Raw genomic sequence first — 14,814 nt, 5'->3', positions numbered from 1 at the left:
TGTTGGCATCTACAAATGGATCTTTGCTGTCTGGGTTGAGCTAGCCAGGAAGACTGCTTTACACAGGCTGCTGGCTACTATATATACTATCTTCAGAATATGCAGATTTTGCTCCTGTACTGTGTCAAGTGTCAGGTGGGGCACTGATAAAAGGGGCCTCTTCTCACACAAAAACAAGATGGGTTTTAACCCACATTGTAGTGCCACGAAGTCTCCTGCCCCATCAATATGTGTTAATAATCTGAAGACAAATGGACAACAGCTATCTGAAAATCAGGATTATCTGGATCCCAGATCCTGAACACAGAAGTCTTTCTTCAGGAGCATTTTGTAGCTAAGGAAATAATATGAGTCATGGGGTGGTTGCCTCAGGGCACCAGCATGGAACCTGTGTAAGATCAGTTCCTCCTTTAAGCAAAATTACCAGCTTATTGTGTCTCAAAGTCACAGAGACCTTGAGTATTGTGCCTGGTAAACCCAACCATGTGTATTTATGTTGCTGAGCCATGGCTTTACTTTCCTAGCACATTCATTGTACCTTCTTGGGGTTTAAGAAAAACCAGGTGAGGAGCTGAGGGGCTCTTTCTGCATATAACCCACTTCTGTGCCACCTCTCCTTCCTTTGAGTCTCTCCTTTGTCCTTCATAGATTTCCTCATTTTGATGTCCAAAGTGGCCAAAATATGTCCCCTAGTTATTGCCAAAACATACAGGTGACTCAAGGTCAAACTCTGGCAGACAGGGCGGCTATTGTTCTGCACACATTCCTGATCTAAATCAAGGCAAAACTTGGCCTGGATGGGCCTGAAATTGGGTCAAGGTATGGCCAAGAGGCTGATGTTTCCCTGGGATGATGTGGACCCCTGTATTAAAACAGCTTCTTCCTCCCAGTTCCTGTGTTCCACTGAGATCTCTGAAACAACTGGGCCAGAGTTGCCTAGATTATTTTCCCATCCTTTTGTGTGGACATTGTGCCTCCTATTTTTCACTTTCTGGGAAATTTGCCAGTTTTTCAAGGACTAGGTAAAGAACAAAATAAATATTTGTAGGTGGTTTAAGAGGAGAATAAATATGTTGAAGTCTGCCTGGGGTGGGGGGAGCATTTTAATTGCCTTTCAGAGGTTTTGAAGTAATTAACTAGAGAAATTCAGAAGGTTGAAGTTACTAGGTCTTTTTTTTTCAGATTTGTGATCAAGATGTGAGGGTGGGGAGGGGGAGGGGAGGAGTCAGAAAATAAAGGGGAGTTAGTGAAAACTTAAAAAAAAATCCAAGCAAAGAGACTGAAATCCCCTGTGTGGAAATCACAAAACCTCTTCATAGATGTTAACGGGTGCCTAAAAAGTTAGTGCAGGGGCAGAGAAGTGTTTATTTGACATCCTTCAGAAGTTTTTGTGGTGGTTCTTTGGAAAAACATGTTTAGAGGCCTTTCTGTGAGCGCGTGAAGGTTTTGCTGTTTGCTCTTTATGAAGAGGTAGATCCGCTGATTAGGAAGGGTCCTTTGGGCTCCTGAGATTAAAGAGGGCAGGGCCCTGGCTTGCTGCGAAGGTTCCTGTCCCTAATCATGTGTGAAGTGCTTTCCTTCCTCGCTGGGTTTTCAGCTCAGCGAGGAAGGAAAATGCAGCCCCCGGGGAGGGAATCAGGCTGGCCGGGTCCTGGTTAGGACTGGTCGGTCACCTGTTGGGGCCTCCCAGGGAGCGCGCGCGCGCGCACGCGTGCCGGGCGCTGGGGACCGCCAGGGCGCAGGGACAGCCGCCACCTTTGGGGGCCCTGGAATTCTCAAGTCCCCAGGGACCGATCGGTGGGTGGACGGACAGTCCAAGGGACCGAAGGACGGCAGGACGGAGACGAGCGAGGCCCCAGCGCTGGAATGCAGTTTTCTCAAGCGAGGCAGACTTTGCCCCGGAGTGGTTGACTAGTTTGGGGTGGGGTTTCCAGGGTCCCCTCCTCTCCACTCCTCCCCCCCCTCCTCCCCTCCCCACCTCTACCCCCAGGCCCCTTCGAGGCGCTTTCTGGGAGCTTTCAGAACTGTGCTCTGAAGTTTCCAAAGACAGACAGAAGAGCCTGGGCGGCCGGCAGGGACAATGGAAGAAAATGAAAGCCAGAAATGTGAGCCGAGCCTGCCTTCCCCGGCAGACAGCAGAGCGATTCAGGGTGAGTAACTAACTGAGCCATACAGACCTGGACTTAGAGGGACGCGTGTCCCTCCCTGCGTGGCTCTGCTTTTTATAATCTAGCGACCAGGCGCCTGGCACAGGCAAAAAAAAAAAAAAGTCTCTTTCTTAGAGTGAGAAGAAAAGGAGTGAGAAGCTGAGATTTCTTGGACTTCACTTTATCTCTGCAAAGATTTTCTTAAGTAGCAAAAGAGATGGTTGGGTGTTGGCACATTGGTAGCCCAATGAGCCTGCAGTGTGTGCGCTATCTCTAGTCTGACAAATAAAGCTCTAAGCAGCTTCTTAATAATCTCCCTCCTCCCGCCCCCCCCCCCCCCCCCCATCCCCATGCAGTATGAGCCGCAGAAGGACTGGTTTGGGTGAAATTGTCTCTGGAGAGTCCGCTTTTCCATTCATTGGTTGGGGGGAGTTGAGCGTGAGTTGCAGTTTTGCAGATTTTTTTTCTTTTTAGTTAAATCACAGAGTTTACAGATGTTTTATTTTTGAGATTAGAACGGGTTGGGTTACTTGCTTTTCTAAGGGGGAGATGGAGCCTTCTTTGCGTTTTCATTCAAAACTTTCAGCATTAAGGAGGCAATTTCAATACTGTTTTCTCCGCCAGTTTCCTTTTCATTGTGTGTTTATAATAGACTTGTCTTTTCCGTAGGGAATTTCCAGAAGCTTAGGTTGTTCCAAAGAAATTGTGCAAGGAGGGGGTGGGGGCAAGGGGGCGGGGGTTCCCTGCCCCTGTAGGGTCTGACATTTGGGATACCAAAGCTTAGTACGCCAAAGCCCATACAGGATGGGCAGAGCATTCGCCCACCACTTCTCCTTCAACACGGAGGCCTCCCCATCTCCCCATCTTTTCCCAGGTTCAGCCAGGGGCCAGCTAGTAACACAAAGATGTGCAGGAGTGCAAGGCTGTGTGTGGGAGTGAGGATTATACCCAAGGGAAAAGGTGTGTGTGCGTGTGTGTGAATGCAAAAAGGGAAGTAGCACATGACTCATGAAAATGCAAAACCAAGACAGCAGAAAGTACCAGGATGAGAGAGAAATTCCCAGCAAAACTCAGGAAAGCTTAAGCTCTCTGACCATAGAAAAGACACCATGGGGTCTGCTTGTCTATCTGTTCTTGAAAGCAGAGCACTGTTAGAGGCCCCCCAGGATCTATGGGGTCCAGGAGACAAGAAGCACCTCTTCTTCACACACTGTAGGGTCCCTGTACTTTGATGAGTGAGACCAGGTCATACTTTAGGAATTTAACTACTGCAGCCTCCCCTGAAAGGAATACCCCAGATTCTAGAGGGAGCAATTAGAAGAGGAGCAATTTAAGAAATGGCTTTCAAACAAGTCATTGATCTTCCTTCACTTATTTATTCATCCAGAAAATGTTGAGCTTCTGTTGCATAGCAGTTGCTGTCTGAGCTGTTGAGGGCTTCAGCAATTTGCAAAGACAGACTTAAGAAATATTTGCTTTCATTCTATATTCATATTCAAAGGACCAAATTGGGGTGGGATGGTAGAAGCCAACAATATACAAATAAAGAAAATACAGCAAGGAGTTGGTGTCTCACACCTATAATTATAGCTACTCAGGAGGCTTGGATTTGAGAACTAAGGTTCAAAGCACTATGGCTGAAGTGGTAGAGTTTTTTGTTTGTTTGTTGTTTTTGTTTTGCCTTGAGCAAAAAAGCTAAGAGAGAGTGAAAGGCCCTGAGTACAAGACCCAGTACCAATATAAATATAAATAAAATAAACAAAATGTGGAGCATATTACGTTCAGGTATGTCAGATTAAGCAAATAAAAATACAAAATAGCCAGGTTGATTTGAATTTCAAATAAATTATTTAACATAAATATATACCAAATATTACTTAGGATATACTTTTCCAAAAGAACAATTCATTATGTACCTGAAATTCACATTTTACTTGATGTCACACACACACACACACACATAATACATATCTGTATCTATCTATCTATATATATGGTAGAAGATGGGAGGAAAAGGTGTTCAGGGTATAATCCCAGACCAGGTGTCAGGTTTTGCTTTTATTTCAAGAGAGATAAGGAGCTGCTATCAGGGACTTGTCTTTAATTATAATTAATTAATTAATTTTGCACTAGGAATAGGATCTAGAGCCTCAGTTATGTTTGGCAAGAGCCCTACCACTGAGCAACTGAACCTGTTCTTCTCAAAGATGACTCTGGGTAACGGATGCAGCATAACCCAAGTGGGATTGAGGGATAGGCAGGGAGGCCTCTTTGGAAGGTTTAGAAGAAAAACAGGCATGGGATAGCACTAGTATGGGCCAGATGGTGAACAGCAGATTTTGACAAGAAGTTAGTTTCTAGATATAAATAGAAAGCTCAAGTCAAAAGAATTGGCTCTCCAGGTCTTGGTGGCTCACACCTGTAATCCTAGCTACTCAGTAGTCTGAGATCTGAAGGTCATAGTTCAAAACCAGCCAGGGCAGGAAAGTCTGTGAGACTTATCTCTATTAACCAAAAAGGCCAGGAGTGAAGTTGTGGCTCAAGTGATAGAGCACTAGCCTTGAACACAAAAGCTTAGGGACAGCATCCAGGTCATGAGTTCAAGCTTCAGAACTGGCAGAAGAAAACAAAAAGAAAATAGTTTTTTTTTTAAGATATGAGGGCTTAGTAGTAGAGTGCTTATTAGTAGAGTGGCTTAGTAGTAGAGTGCTTGTCTAGCATGCATGAGGCCCTGGTTCAATTCCCTGCTACCACATAAATAATTTTTTTTAAAAAGATTGAGGTCTGGGAAGTTGGCTCAGTGGTATAGTGCTTGCCTTGCATGCATGAGGCCCTGGGTTCAATTCCTCAGCACCATATAAACAGAAAAATCCATAAGTGGCACTGTGGCTTAAGTGGTGAGCGCTAGCCTTGAGCTGAAGAGCTGAGGAACAGGGCCCAAGCCCAGAGTTCAGGCCCCACTACCAGTTAAAAAAAAAATGAGTATGAGAAAAAGAAGGGTCAGGATAATACATTTTTTGTTTTATTTTGATCCAGGAGGCTGGAAGATTGAAAAGCATTTCACAGCATGTATGAAGCTTGAGAAGTTTATCAGGTGTCAAGAGATATTGACTTTAATCTGGATATTGATGACTGGAGTTGAGAAAGGACTAGGGGTTGTGAGAAATGCCCTGGGACTGGATCTGACTACAGAAGTACAAACTTCAGGCACCTCAGCATTTAGAGACTAAGGAGATTGGGATGGGCTAACTGGAAAGATTACAAGTCCCAGTTAGAGTTTCAGAACAGGAATTCTGGATGAATATGATGCTTCAAGGAACTTGGTTTCACTCTGGTCAGCCTGAGGTCTGTAATCAAGGAACATCAATGAGGCCAGCATCACCCATAATGCCTCATGTACCATTGTCCTTAGCCTGTGCATCTGTTTCACCCAATCACAGTGTGACATTTCAAGGAAAGGACCACAACTCATTCACCCTTGTGTTCCCAGCACCTTACAGAGCACCAGGCATATAGAAGGCATTCCACAAAAACCTTTGTTAAATAAAGGCTAGTGATACTTTGAGTTAATTGATCTATTATAGATAAGGATCTCTGGGGTGATCATGTAACTCATGGAGAGGGGGAAACCCTGGAGAGTGAAAGAGAACAGTATGAATAATTTCACTGGGCAACAGTTGTCACCCAGAGCTGTTTGGGCCAGCTGGTATATATGACTCCCCAACAAGAGTTCTAATAGAACTCTAAGAGTTCCACAGCTAGTTCATAGATAAACACAGAAGTGTACCACCTTGGTGCATTTGGCAATTTGTGGATTTGGAATCTGACTCCTGTTCCCTTTCAAGGCCTTGGGCACCTGAGTGTGGTTCTGGGGAATGAGCCTTCCTTGGGATGCCTTGGTCTGCCCTCTTAAGTGTGGACTTTTGCCCTGGCCCCTAAGGTCTTGAAAGCTCTGTGCAGGTGGTTGTCCAGCTGCCTGCTTCCCCACGCCCTGTCTAGTGTCCTCCCAGCCCAGAGAATGACAGACATGCAGGTCTGTGCTCTAAAATAGCCTCATCCTTTTCTATCCCCTTGTTCTGTCTTATTCAGCAAAGCACTTGCCACCACCTGACATTTAGATTGTACATTATTTGTTTGTAGTCTGCTTCTAATTAACAAGTAGACTTCTCAATGATGAAAGGGAATTTGTTTTGTTTTGTTGGAGACAGGTTCTCACTATTTATCCCAAGCTAGCCTGGAACTCCCTATTTAAACAGTCAAGCCTTGACTTTCTTTCCTCCTGTCTGTGTTCATTTCCTTTCCTTCCCCTTCCCCTTTCCCTTCCCTTTCCTCTTCTTTACTTTTCCTTTCCTTCCCTTCCCTTTCCTCTTTCTTTCCCTCCCCTCCCCCTTCCCTTCCCCCTCCCCCCTTTCCCTTCTGCTTCTCTTTTTCCCACTACTGAGGCTTGAACTTAGGGCCTTGATCTCTCTACTTTTTCCACTCAAGGCTGGCACTCTACCACTTGAGCCACACCTCTAATTCCAGTTTTTTTATGCTTAATTGGAGATAAGAGTCTCAAAAGTTTGTCTGCCCTAGCTGGCTCCAGATCTAGAGATCTCAGCCTCCTGAGTAGCTAAGTAGCCACCAGCACTTGGCAGCTCCAAAGTTCTCGAGTGCTAGGATTACCGGCATATACTACCACCATCAGAGTTGAGTCTACCTTGATCATAATCCCACCACTCTGTCTCCTAACTCTTTCAGTGGATGGAGCAGACACTCCATAAATATGTATGTCAACGAATGAATGGGTCAATCAACTTTAATCAATACTTGCCATACAAGAATGGTTTTCTAGGTAGGGGTGAGACTTCTGTTTTATTTAAGCTCTACACTAGAAATTGTTTCCATTATTAATTTCAGTTTTTAAGCTGAGAGGGATGTAATGGCTTGGTTTCAGTTACACTTTCCATTCCAGTTTGTCTCTGATGGTGATCTTTACAATCTTGACAAAGGAGTTGAAAAACAGACCCTGTGAGCATTTAGCAGTGTATGTTTATTACACCACAATGAGTTGTAACGACGCTGTCATTTTGGTCGCTTTGCATGGTCAGGGTTAACGTCTGGTGCAAACCCAGTGGAGTGTTAGGTTCCGGCCTTGGTGCGTTTCCCAGGCGACCCACCCAGGATCCTTCCGTCTCATCATGTCTCGCATCCCTCAGCTTCCATCTGCTGAATTCTTTACATTCAGTTGGCCAAAGAGTAAAGAGAGAGTGTGTGGAAGATTTTTCAGGAGGGAACTTACAGTATTACTTCTGCCCATGTAACTTGGACTGGAGTGAGTCTAAGGTCCAGTGAGATGGAGGGACAGGGAAGTACAAACTTCCTGTGTGAGCCACAGGAGAATGTGATGATTTGGATGCATATGCCATGGATGCCATGGTTAACCCAGAGTGGTTGTACAGCCAGACAGATGTTCTTAAGCAAGAACATCTCCACAGGCTTCAGACCGCTCCATCTTCCTCCCAGCCACCAGAGCATCTTCCTAAGAGCTCTTTTATCCCTAGGTCCAGATTATAATCCAGAATAAGATCTGAGTACATCCTGCACCCAGTGATAGGGTGTGCTTAATTTATGCAAGGCTGGGAGCTCACTCCCACCACTACTAAAATAAAAATAAAATAAAGGATCCCCGGGATGCCTGCACTGTCACTGGCTTACAGCAGGTGCGGGATGCCTGAATCAGGCAAAGCCCCAAATCCCTTGCCTGGGGTCAACTGACCCAGCCAGAGTAACCTGAGTATAGCAAAGAAGCCAACTTTGGCAGCTCCTACACTTGCCTGTCTGCATAGCTTGTGCTATATGGGTGTCTTCTTTTGGATGTCCAGTTTTCCATAATCCTCTGCTTGTTTAGAGTCTCTCCCCTCCCTGCATTTTTAATTTCCAGAGCCCTTCACATCCAAAGGGAAAGCCCCTTGGAAGGCTGAGGAGTGTCTCTCCAGCCTTTCTGTTTTTTCCTCCCCTCTTGGGCTCTAGGGAATGTTTAAGGGGTTGTTTTCCATTTTAATCTCCTGCTTGCTCTCTGCCCCACTCCATGTGACCTCCTAGGAAGACTTTAGGGCTCTTGGGAGGGGCAGGAAGAGGAAACAGAGAGCGCCTTTCTCATCTCTCAAGCCATGTCTTCATGTTCCAGCTTATTTTGTTAGACCAGGATTCTCAGAATAGCAAACAGCGAGACACACCCATATTTAAACGCTAGCACCCAAAGTGCATTTCGAACAAGAAATAGAATTGTATTTCTGTTTGGAAGGCTTAGATCCTCCACACTTGGGCATTTTTCTATTCATGTGAATCAATGGAGAATTGGCGGGACTTGGATCTCTGACTCCATGGCTGTGGAATTGTGACAACATGTCCTTTGCCCGTTCCTTCTCTTGTTTATTTGTGATCCTGCTTGGTTCTTCTTCTTCGCTAAAAGGCCACATTCTCCCACTCAGTGGCTGGGTTGGTAGGTTTGTGACTTCTTGCCCAGGTGTAGGGGTTGGCAGTTCCCAGGAGCAGAGCAAGAGGCTGACTGGGAAGTGAGGGGTGGTATTGTAGGGACCAGAAGTGTTGGTTTGGGGAAGGTGGCTCAGTGGTAGAGTGCTTGCCTTGCACGCATGAGGCCCTGGGTTCAATTCCTCAGCACCACATAAGCAAAAAGAAAAAAAGTGTTGGTTTGTTTGGGTGTTAGTCAAAGTGGAGCAGGTGCCTAGTGGTGGGACTTGAGGCAGGTGGGGCTGAGGGAGCATTGGCTGGGAGTCCAAGGCAGGAGGGGGACACAAAGGGAGGGAGTGGCCTTGGCCAGCATTAAATGTTTGCCTGGTGGTCCTGCCTGGAACCTTCCAGTCCTGTTAACTATTGCTGCTGTTTTTGCTTTCCTTCAAATCACATTAAGCTTTATCCAGTGACATTTTAGAAAAAATCCAGAACAAAGAGAAAAAGTGGAAGAACAATGGAAGATTGATGAACAAAATGTTAGAAAGGGTTTACAGTCCAGCAGGTTGGGGCGATCCAAAGGTTAATGTTGTTACAAGATTGACAATGACCTCCAAGACACGCCCCCCCTTTTAAAAGTTATTTTCCCAATTTGCTGTAAAGAAGAAAATGGGAAGCTTTTTAAGGTCTCCAAGAGACTATTTGTCTGGCTGTCTCCACCTCTTCTGTTCATCCTTGGGTAAAACAGAGTAGCTCCTAGGCTCAGGGCAGGGGGGCATTATAGTTGGGCAGAATGCATCTTTCCAACAGTTGGGATAGGTAGTTTGAATTTATCGATAGGGACATATGGGGATGTGTGTGTTATGACCATGTAAAAAATTGCCTTATCAGAGATTCTATTCTGTTCATTAACCTAGCTGTCCTAGATAATTGGCCGAAAAAAAGTACATTATTTTAATTATGTTAAAAGTAATCTTAAAAATTCAATTAAGCTTGGCACCAGTGGCTTATACCAGTAATCCTAGATACTTAGGAGCCTGAAACCTGGAGCATCATGGTTCAAAGCCAGCCTTGGACAGAAAAGTCCACAAGTCCATCTCTAATTAGCCAGAAAAATGCAGAGCTAGAGGTGTGACTCAAATGATAGAGAGCACCAATGGAACAAGCAAGCCTGAAGCCCCGTGTTCAAACTTCAATATCGGGACGGGGTGGGGGGAGGTCAACAATGTTAAATGAAGTATGTAACAATTTTAGCTAATATAAAAATGCATGTATGGCCAGGCATCAATAGCTCACACCTGTAATCCCTAGCTACTCAGGAGGCTGAGATCTGAGGATTGCAGTTCAAAGCCAGCCTGGGCAGAAAGGTACCTGTGACTCTTATTTCCAATTAACCACTCAACAACTGGAAGTGGTACAGTGGCTCAAAGTGATAGAGCACTAGCCTTGAGCAAAAGAGCTCAGGGACAGCACCTAGACCATGAGTTCAAGCCCCATGACTGACAAAAAGAAAATGCATATGTGACACAAACTCAAACACAGAGCTAAACCTCTTCAGATTGCTCATGTATTTATCAATCAAGATTCAGTTTTTTCTACATTTAGCTTTGTTTATTTAGTTCTTGTGGTATCAGAGATCAAACCCAGAGCTTTGGGTGCTTGGCTGAGCACTGAGAGCTACATTCTCAAGCCCTGCCTCTTGCTTTATTTAGTACATTCTGTTACTTCTGTGCATTGGGGAATAAAGATCGTGTGATGGGAGTTTGAGTATTAAAATGGCAACCTAAGTCAATGGAATTACAGTGAATACCATGATATCTTTTATTTTTATTTATTTATTTATTTTTGGGCCAGGTCATGGGGCCTGAACTCTGGGCCTGGGCGCTGTCCCTCAGCTCTTCAGCTCAAGGCTAGTGCTCTACCACTTGAGCCACAGCACCACTTCCGGCTTTTTTCTTTTTGCTTATGTGGTGCTGAGGAATCGAACCCAGAGCCTCATGCATGCAGGGCAAGCACTCTATCACTGAGCCACCTTCCCAGCCCCCATGGTATCTTTTAAACCAAGACTTCTCTTTCTATCTGTCTTGTTTGTCTGTCTATTAGAATAGGACCTGAACTCAGGGCTTGGATGCTGTTCCTTAGATTTTTCTATTTGTGATACAACTCTATCGCCTGCTCTTTGGTGGTTAAATGAAGATAAATGTCTCCTGGACGTTTCTTACCCAGGCTAGTTTTGAATCATGATCCTTATATCTCAGCTTCTGGAGTAGCCTAGGATTATGGGAGTGAGCCATCTGCATCCAGCTTTCTTCTCCCCACTTAAACTTGCTGCAAAAACTGCTCAACACCAAGAGGATTAACTTTCCTGGCTGTGTTTTTCCTTCCTTTCTTCATCGGTGTCTGATGGAGATGCTATAATTAGCGAAGTAATGAGAAGTGAAGGGTAAATAAGAATGTCTCCCAGAGCACACAGAAAGCTTTGGAAGACTGGAACAGGAAACCAGCCTAACCAAAAAGAGTCTCTACCTAAAGTCCTACATGCTGTCATTTCTAGAAAAGAAGAAGCAAAGTGCGTTGGTAACGTGGCTTTTAGGGGCTGGTTTATGCCCAAACTCTGGACCCTTGTTATTTTATATCACTGCTGGCAAGTTTGGAGTCTCTGTTTATCTGAGATGCAGATGAGCAGAGTTGTCACATGTATCACATGTAAAGATACATTCTTGGCAAATAAGCTGCTATTGGAAGCTTACTATTAAAAAAATAGAAAGAAATTTAGAATAGATTCAAAGGGTTTAGAGGTGGAAAACACTTGGCATCTCTAATGCCAGTTCAATCATCTCCATTTTATTAATGAAGAAAAATGAAGTGGAAAGAGGTCAAATTGTGTGACCTTCTGAATCTAGGATGAAGGCCAAGATATCCAAGACCCAGCTTTTCAGGGACTTCACAGGACAGGGACACATTATTCTACCCCCTGTGACCAGAGTCTGTCCAACTTCTGAGTGGTTGCTTAGTGTTCTTTATTTTCTCCCTCTAGCCTAGCATTTTAAAGCTGTAACTAACTTCCTGTTTCCAGTCAACTGAAATATTCTCATTGGATAACCCATTCATTGCATAGCTCTGAACCCAGCTACCCAAAAGGAAGATGGGGGCAGGAGGACCCAGAGAGTTTGAGGCCAACACTGATCACAGTAGTGAGTGAGTGATTCAGTGGGTAAGTGAGTGAGTGAGAAAGAGGAGACAGACAGACAGAGAATTCTCTATCTAAGTCCTGTTGTCTAAGCACCAACCTTGTACATCTTTCATGATCTAAGAAGAAACCAACTTGAAGTCTGCTAGCTAGCTCAAGGCTGTCAAAACATTATAGCTCTTCCCTTTCTGTGTGTGCTTTACATAAAGTCCACTTGAAGTGGAATGTGCCGATGCCTTTACAGTTACCTGCACTACTCTTCCTCTCCCTGCTTGGCTTATGCTAATGGAGAAGGAATCTGCATGGTTCCCATCTCATCTCTCCATGATTATCTGACTCCTGTGCAGGATGGTGATTGTTTGCTTGATGATGCACACATGTTCAGAAACCACCTTCAGATTATAAAATTATATAAAAGCATGGTACCAAGATGAAGCTGTAATTAAAAATACAGAAATAATAAGAATCACTGTCATTAACTTTGTTATAATTACAGATGAAGGTAAAGGGTTACCTAATTGACTACAAACAACCTGTCTGACCTAGTGTTCTTGTTTGGAATAAATGCAGGGAAAGACGGTCACAAATAGCTAAGAATTTGCCACAACATCTTTTACTATTTCTTCTAATTGTGGATTTTTTTTCTTCTTGTTACCAAAAAGAAAAGGAAGGAAAGGAAATAGAGGAAGGAAACAAGAAAAGGAAGGCAGGAAGGAAGAAAGAAAGAAAGAGAAAAGTCAGTTGGTGTTCTATATCTGTGATTTCTAGGTGAAATCATTCATTGTGGACTGTATTTGTTTCATTTTGCAGAACAAGAGAAGGGCAATCTGCAGGTAACCTCAGTGGAAGATGCAGAATGCCGAAGGACAAAGGAACGTCTTTCTAATGGAAACAACAGAGCTTCAACTTCCAAATCTGCTCGAAATATCCCAAGGAGACACACTCTAGGTGGACCCCGAAGTTCCAAAGAAATACTGGGAATGCAAACATCTGAGATGGATAGAAAGAGAGAAGCTTTCCTGGAGCATCTGAAGCAGAAATACCCCCATCACGCCACTGCCATCATGGGTCACCAAGAAAGGCTGCGAGACCAGGTATGAATAGGATGCCGTTTCTGCTTCCATAGTTCATTCTTCCATGAAAGGGAAGGCAACGTAACTTCTCAGTTGACAAGACAAAATAGGCTTTGTTTGTGTTTTCGTCTTGTACTAGAACTGGAGCTTGAACTCGGAGCTTCAGGCTCTCACTCAAGGTTTGTGTTCTACCACTTGAGCCACACAGCTCCACTTCTGCTTTTTGCTGGTTAACTGGAGACTTTTCTGCCTGGACTGGCTTTGAGCCTCAATTCTCAGATCTCAGTCTCCTGAGTACCTAGGATTGTAATAGGTATGAGCATTAGTACCCAGCATTCAAGCTACTCATCTCCAATTAACCAGCAAAAAACTAGATGAATAAATGAATGCCCAAATCCAAAAACCTATTGTTGAAGCAAAATAGAATCTCAAGCTGACACGGGGCTTTAGTTTCTGCTCTTTTTTCCCCCCTCTTCTTTTTAATCCTGTTTTCCTTTCAGCTGTCTCCAGCTACCTGTTTTCTCTGGTTATCTTGACAACCACAGAGATATTGCCCCCCTGTGCTTCAGGTTGTTTTTATTATCTTTCTAGCAGACTGAGCAGGTTAGTGGGGGTCACAGGAGTGTGACCTCACTGCCCTGTTATCAGATTGACCTGTGAATTTGAGGAAGGTAGCCAAGAAGCAAGGGACACTTAGCCTTTATAGGACCTGGGTGAGGAAGAGCTAGGGGACCAGCAACTCGATTTCCACACTCCAGCCAGAGAGACTTGCTCAGTGCTTTTAGTCTGGTAAAAATCTCTATCTTTCTGATAGACTTTACAGAGCCTCTATCAAAAGCTTTAGGTTTTGGTTTCTTTTTTTAAAAAATAAGTTTTTTTTTATTGTGAAAATACTGTACAAAGGGGTTACAATCACATGAGCAAGGTAATGAATACATTTCTTATCGAGCATTGTTGCCTCTTCCTTTGTTTTTCCCCTACCATCCCTTCCCTCCTATCTCCACAACTACAGTTCCTCCAACCCCCGCCTAAATTGTAAAGTTCGTTTTTCTACCTAGGGTCCTGTACATCTCCTTGTTGACCACACTGCGGAAGGCTGTGGAACCCCAGGGCTACGGAAAGCTAATTCCTTAGTAATTAGGAAAAAAAGGCTATTTTTTATCAGAAGCAAGTACAGAAAATGCTAATCTTTTCTGCTGACAGTAGGTAGGTCACGGCGGTGGACTTTAGTCTTGGGTTCTGTGCCTCTTTTTGTCACTCTCTTGGGTAGTACTACATTTTATCTATATCTGTTCAGATGGAGGAAATTCAAACACAGTACACAATTTGCCAAGAAAATGTTAGGATTTGCTGGGCGCCAGTGGATCATGCCTATAATTCTAGCTACTAAAGAAGCTGAGATCTGAGGATCACATAGTTCAAAGCCAGTTGGGCAGGAAAGTCTGTGACACTCTAACCAGCAAAAAGCTAAAGGTAGAGCCAGGGTTCAAGAGGTAGAGCACCAGCCTTAAGTAAAAAAGCTAAGGGACAATGTCCAGGCCCTGAGTTCAAGCCCAATACCAGCACAACTAAAATAAATAAATAAGATACATTTTTAACAACAACAAGAAAAGAAAGTTAGGATTTTAACTCAGATAAGGCTAACGTAGACCGCTTGCTTATTTTCCTATTCTACAAGCTGAAGGTCATGGCTTCTAAGTTTTAGCAGTATAGTAGGATACATAGGTTAGGACCACAGGGACTGAGTAAGGGTGGAAAAAAACTAAGAAAATTGTATAAGGTCTGGTGATATGGCTGTGTGGCAGAGTACTTCTCTAATGTGCAGGAATCTTTAGGTTCAATTCCTAAAACAAAGCACTGCCCAAAACAATGGGTTCAATGAGAAGGGAGAATAACTCTTTTAGAAAGTGAAACTATATTCATGTTGCTGAGAAATTAGTTGATCAAATAT

The 14,814-nt window shown here is 44.0% G+C and overlaps 1 protein-coding gene across 4 annotated transcripts in view; it reads left to right on the top strand.

Moving 5' to 3' along the window:
• The first annotated feature begins 12,717 nt into the window (after positions 1-12,717).
• The window catches only part of Kiaa1217 (KIAA1217 ortholog), a 267,245-nt gene continuing 265,148 nt past the window's right edge, over positions 12,718-14,814 (top strand). For 2 of the 4 annotated variants that reach the window (XM_013014761.1, XM_013014762.1), the window contains exon 1: positions 12,718-12,884. In XM_013014761.1, coding sequence (XP_012870215.1) covers positions 12,771-12,884 — 114 coding nt within the window. In that variant the 5' untranslated portion in view covers positions 12,718-12,770. The remainder of the gene's footprint in view (positions 12,885-14,814) is intronic. The other 2 variants (XM_013014759.1, XM_013014758.1) reach the window with 1 other exon arrangement.

Source organism: Dipodomys ordii, unplaced genomic scaffold, assembly GCF_000151885.1.
Source record: "Dipodomys ordii isolate 6190 unplaced genomic scaffold, Dord_2.0 Scaffold24, whole genome shotgun sequence".
Taxonomy (NCBI): Eukaryota; Metazoa; Chordata; class Mammalia; order Rodentia; family Heteromyidae; genus Dipodomys; species Dipodomys ordii.
This window is presented reverse-complemented; position numbering and strand designations above follow the sequence as displayed.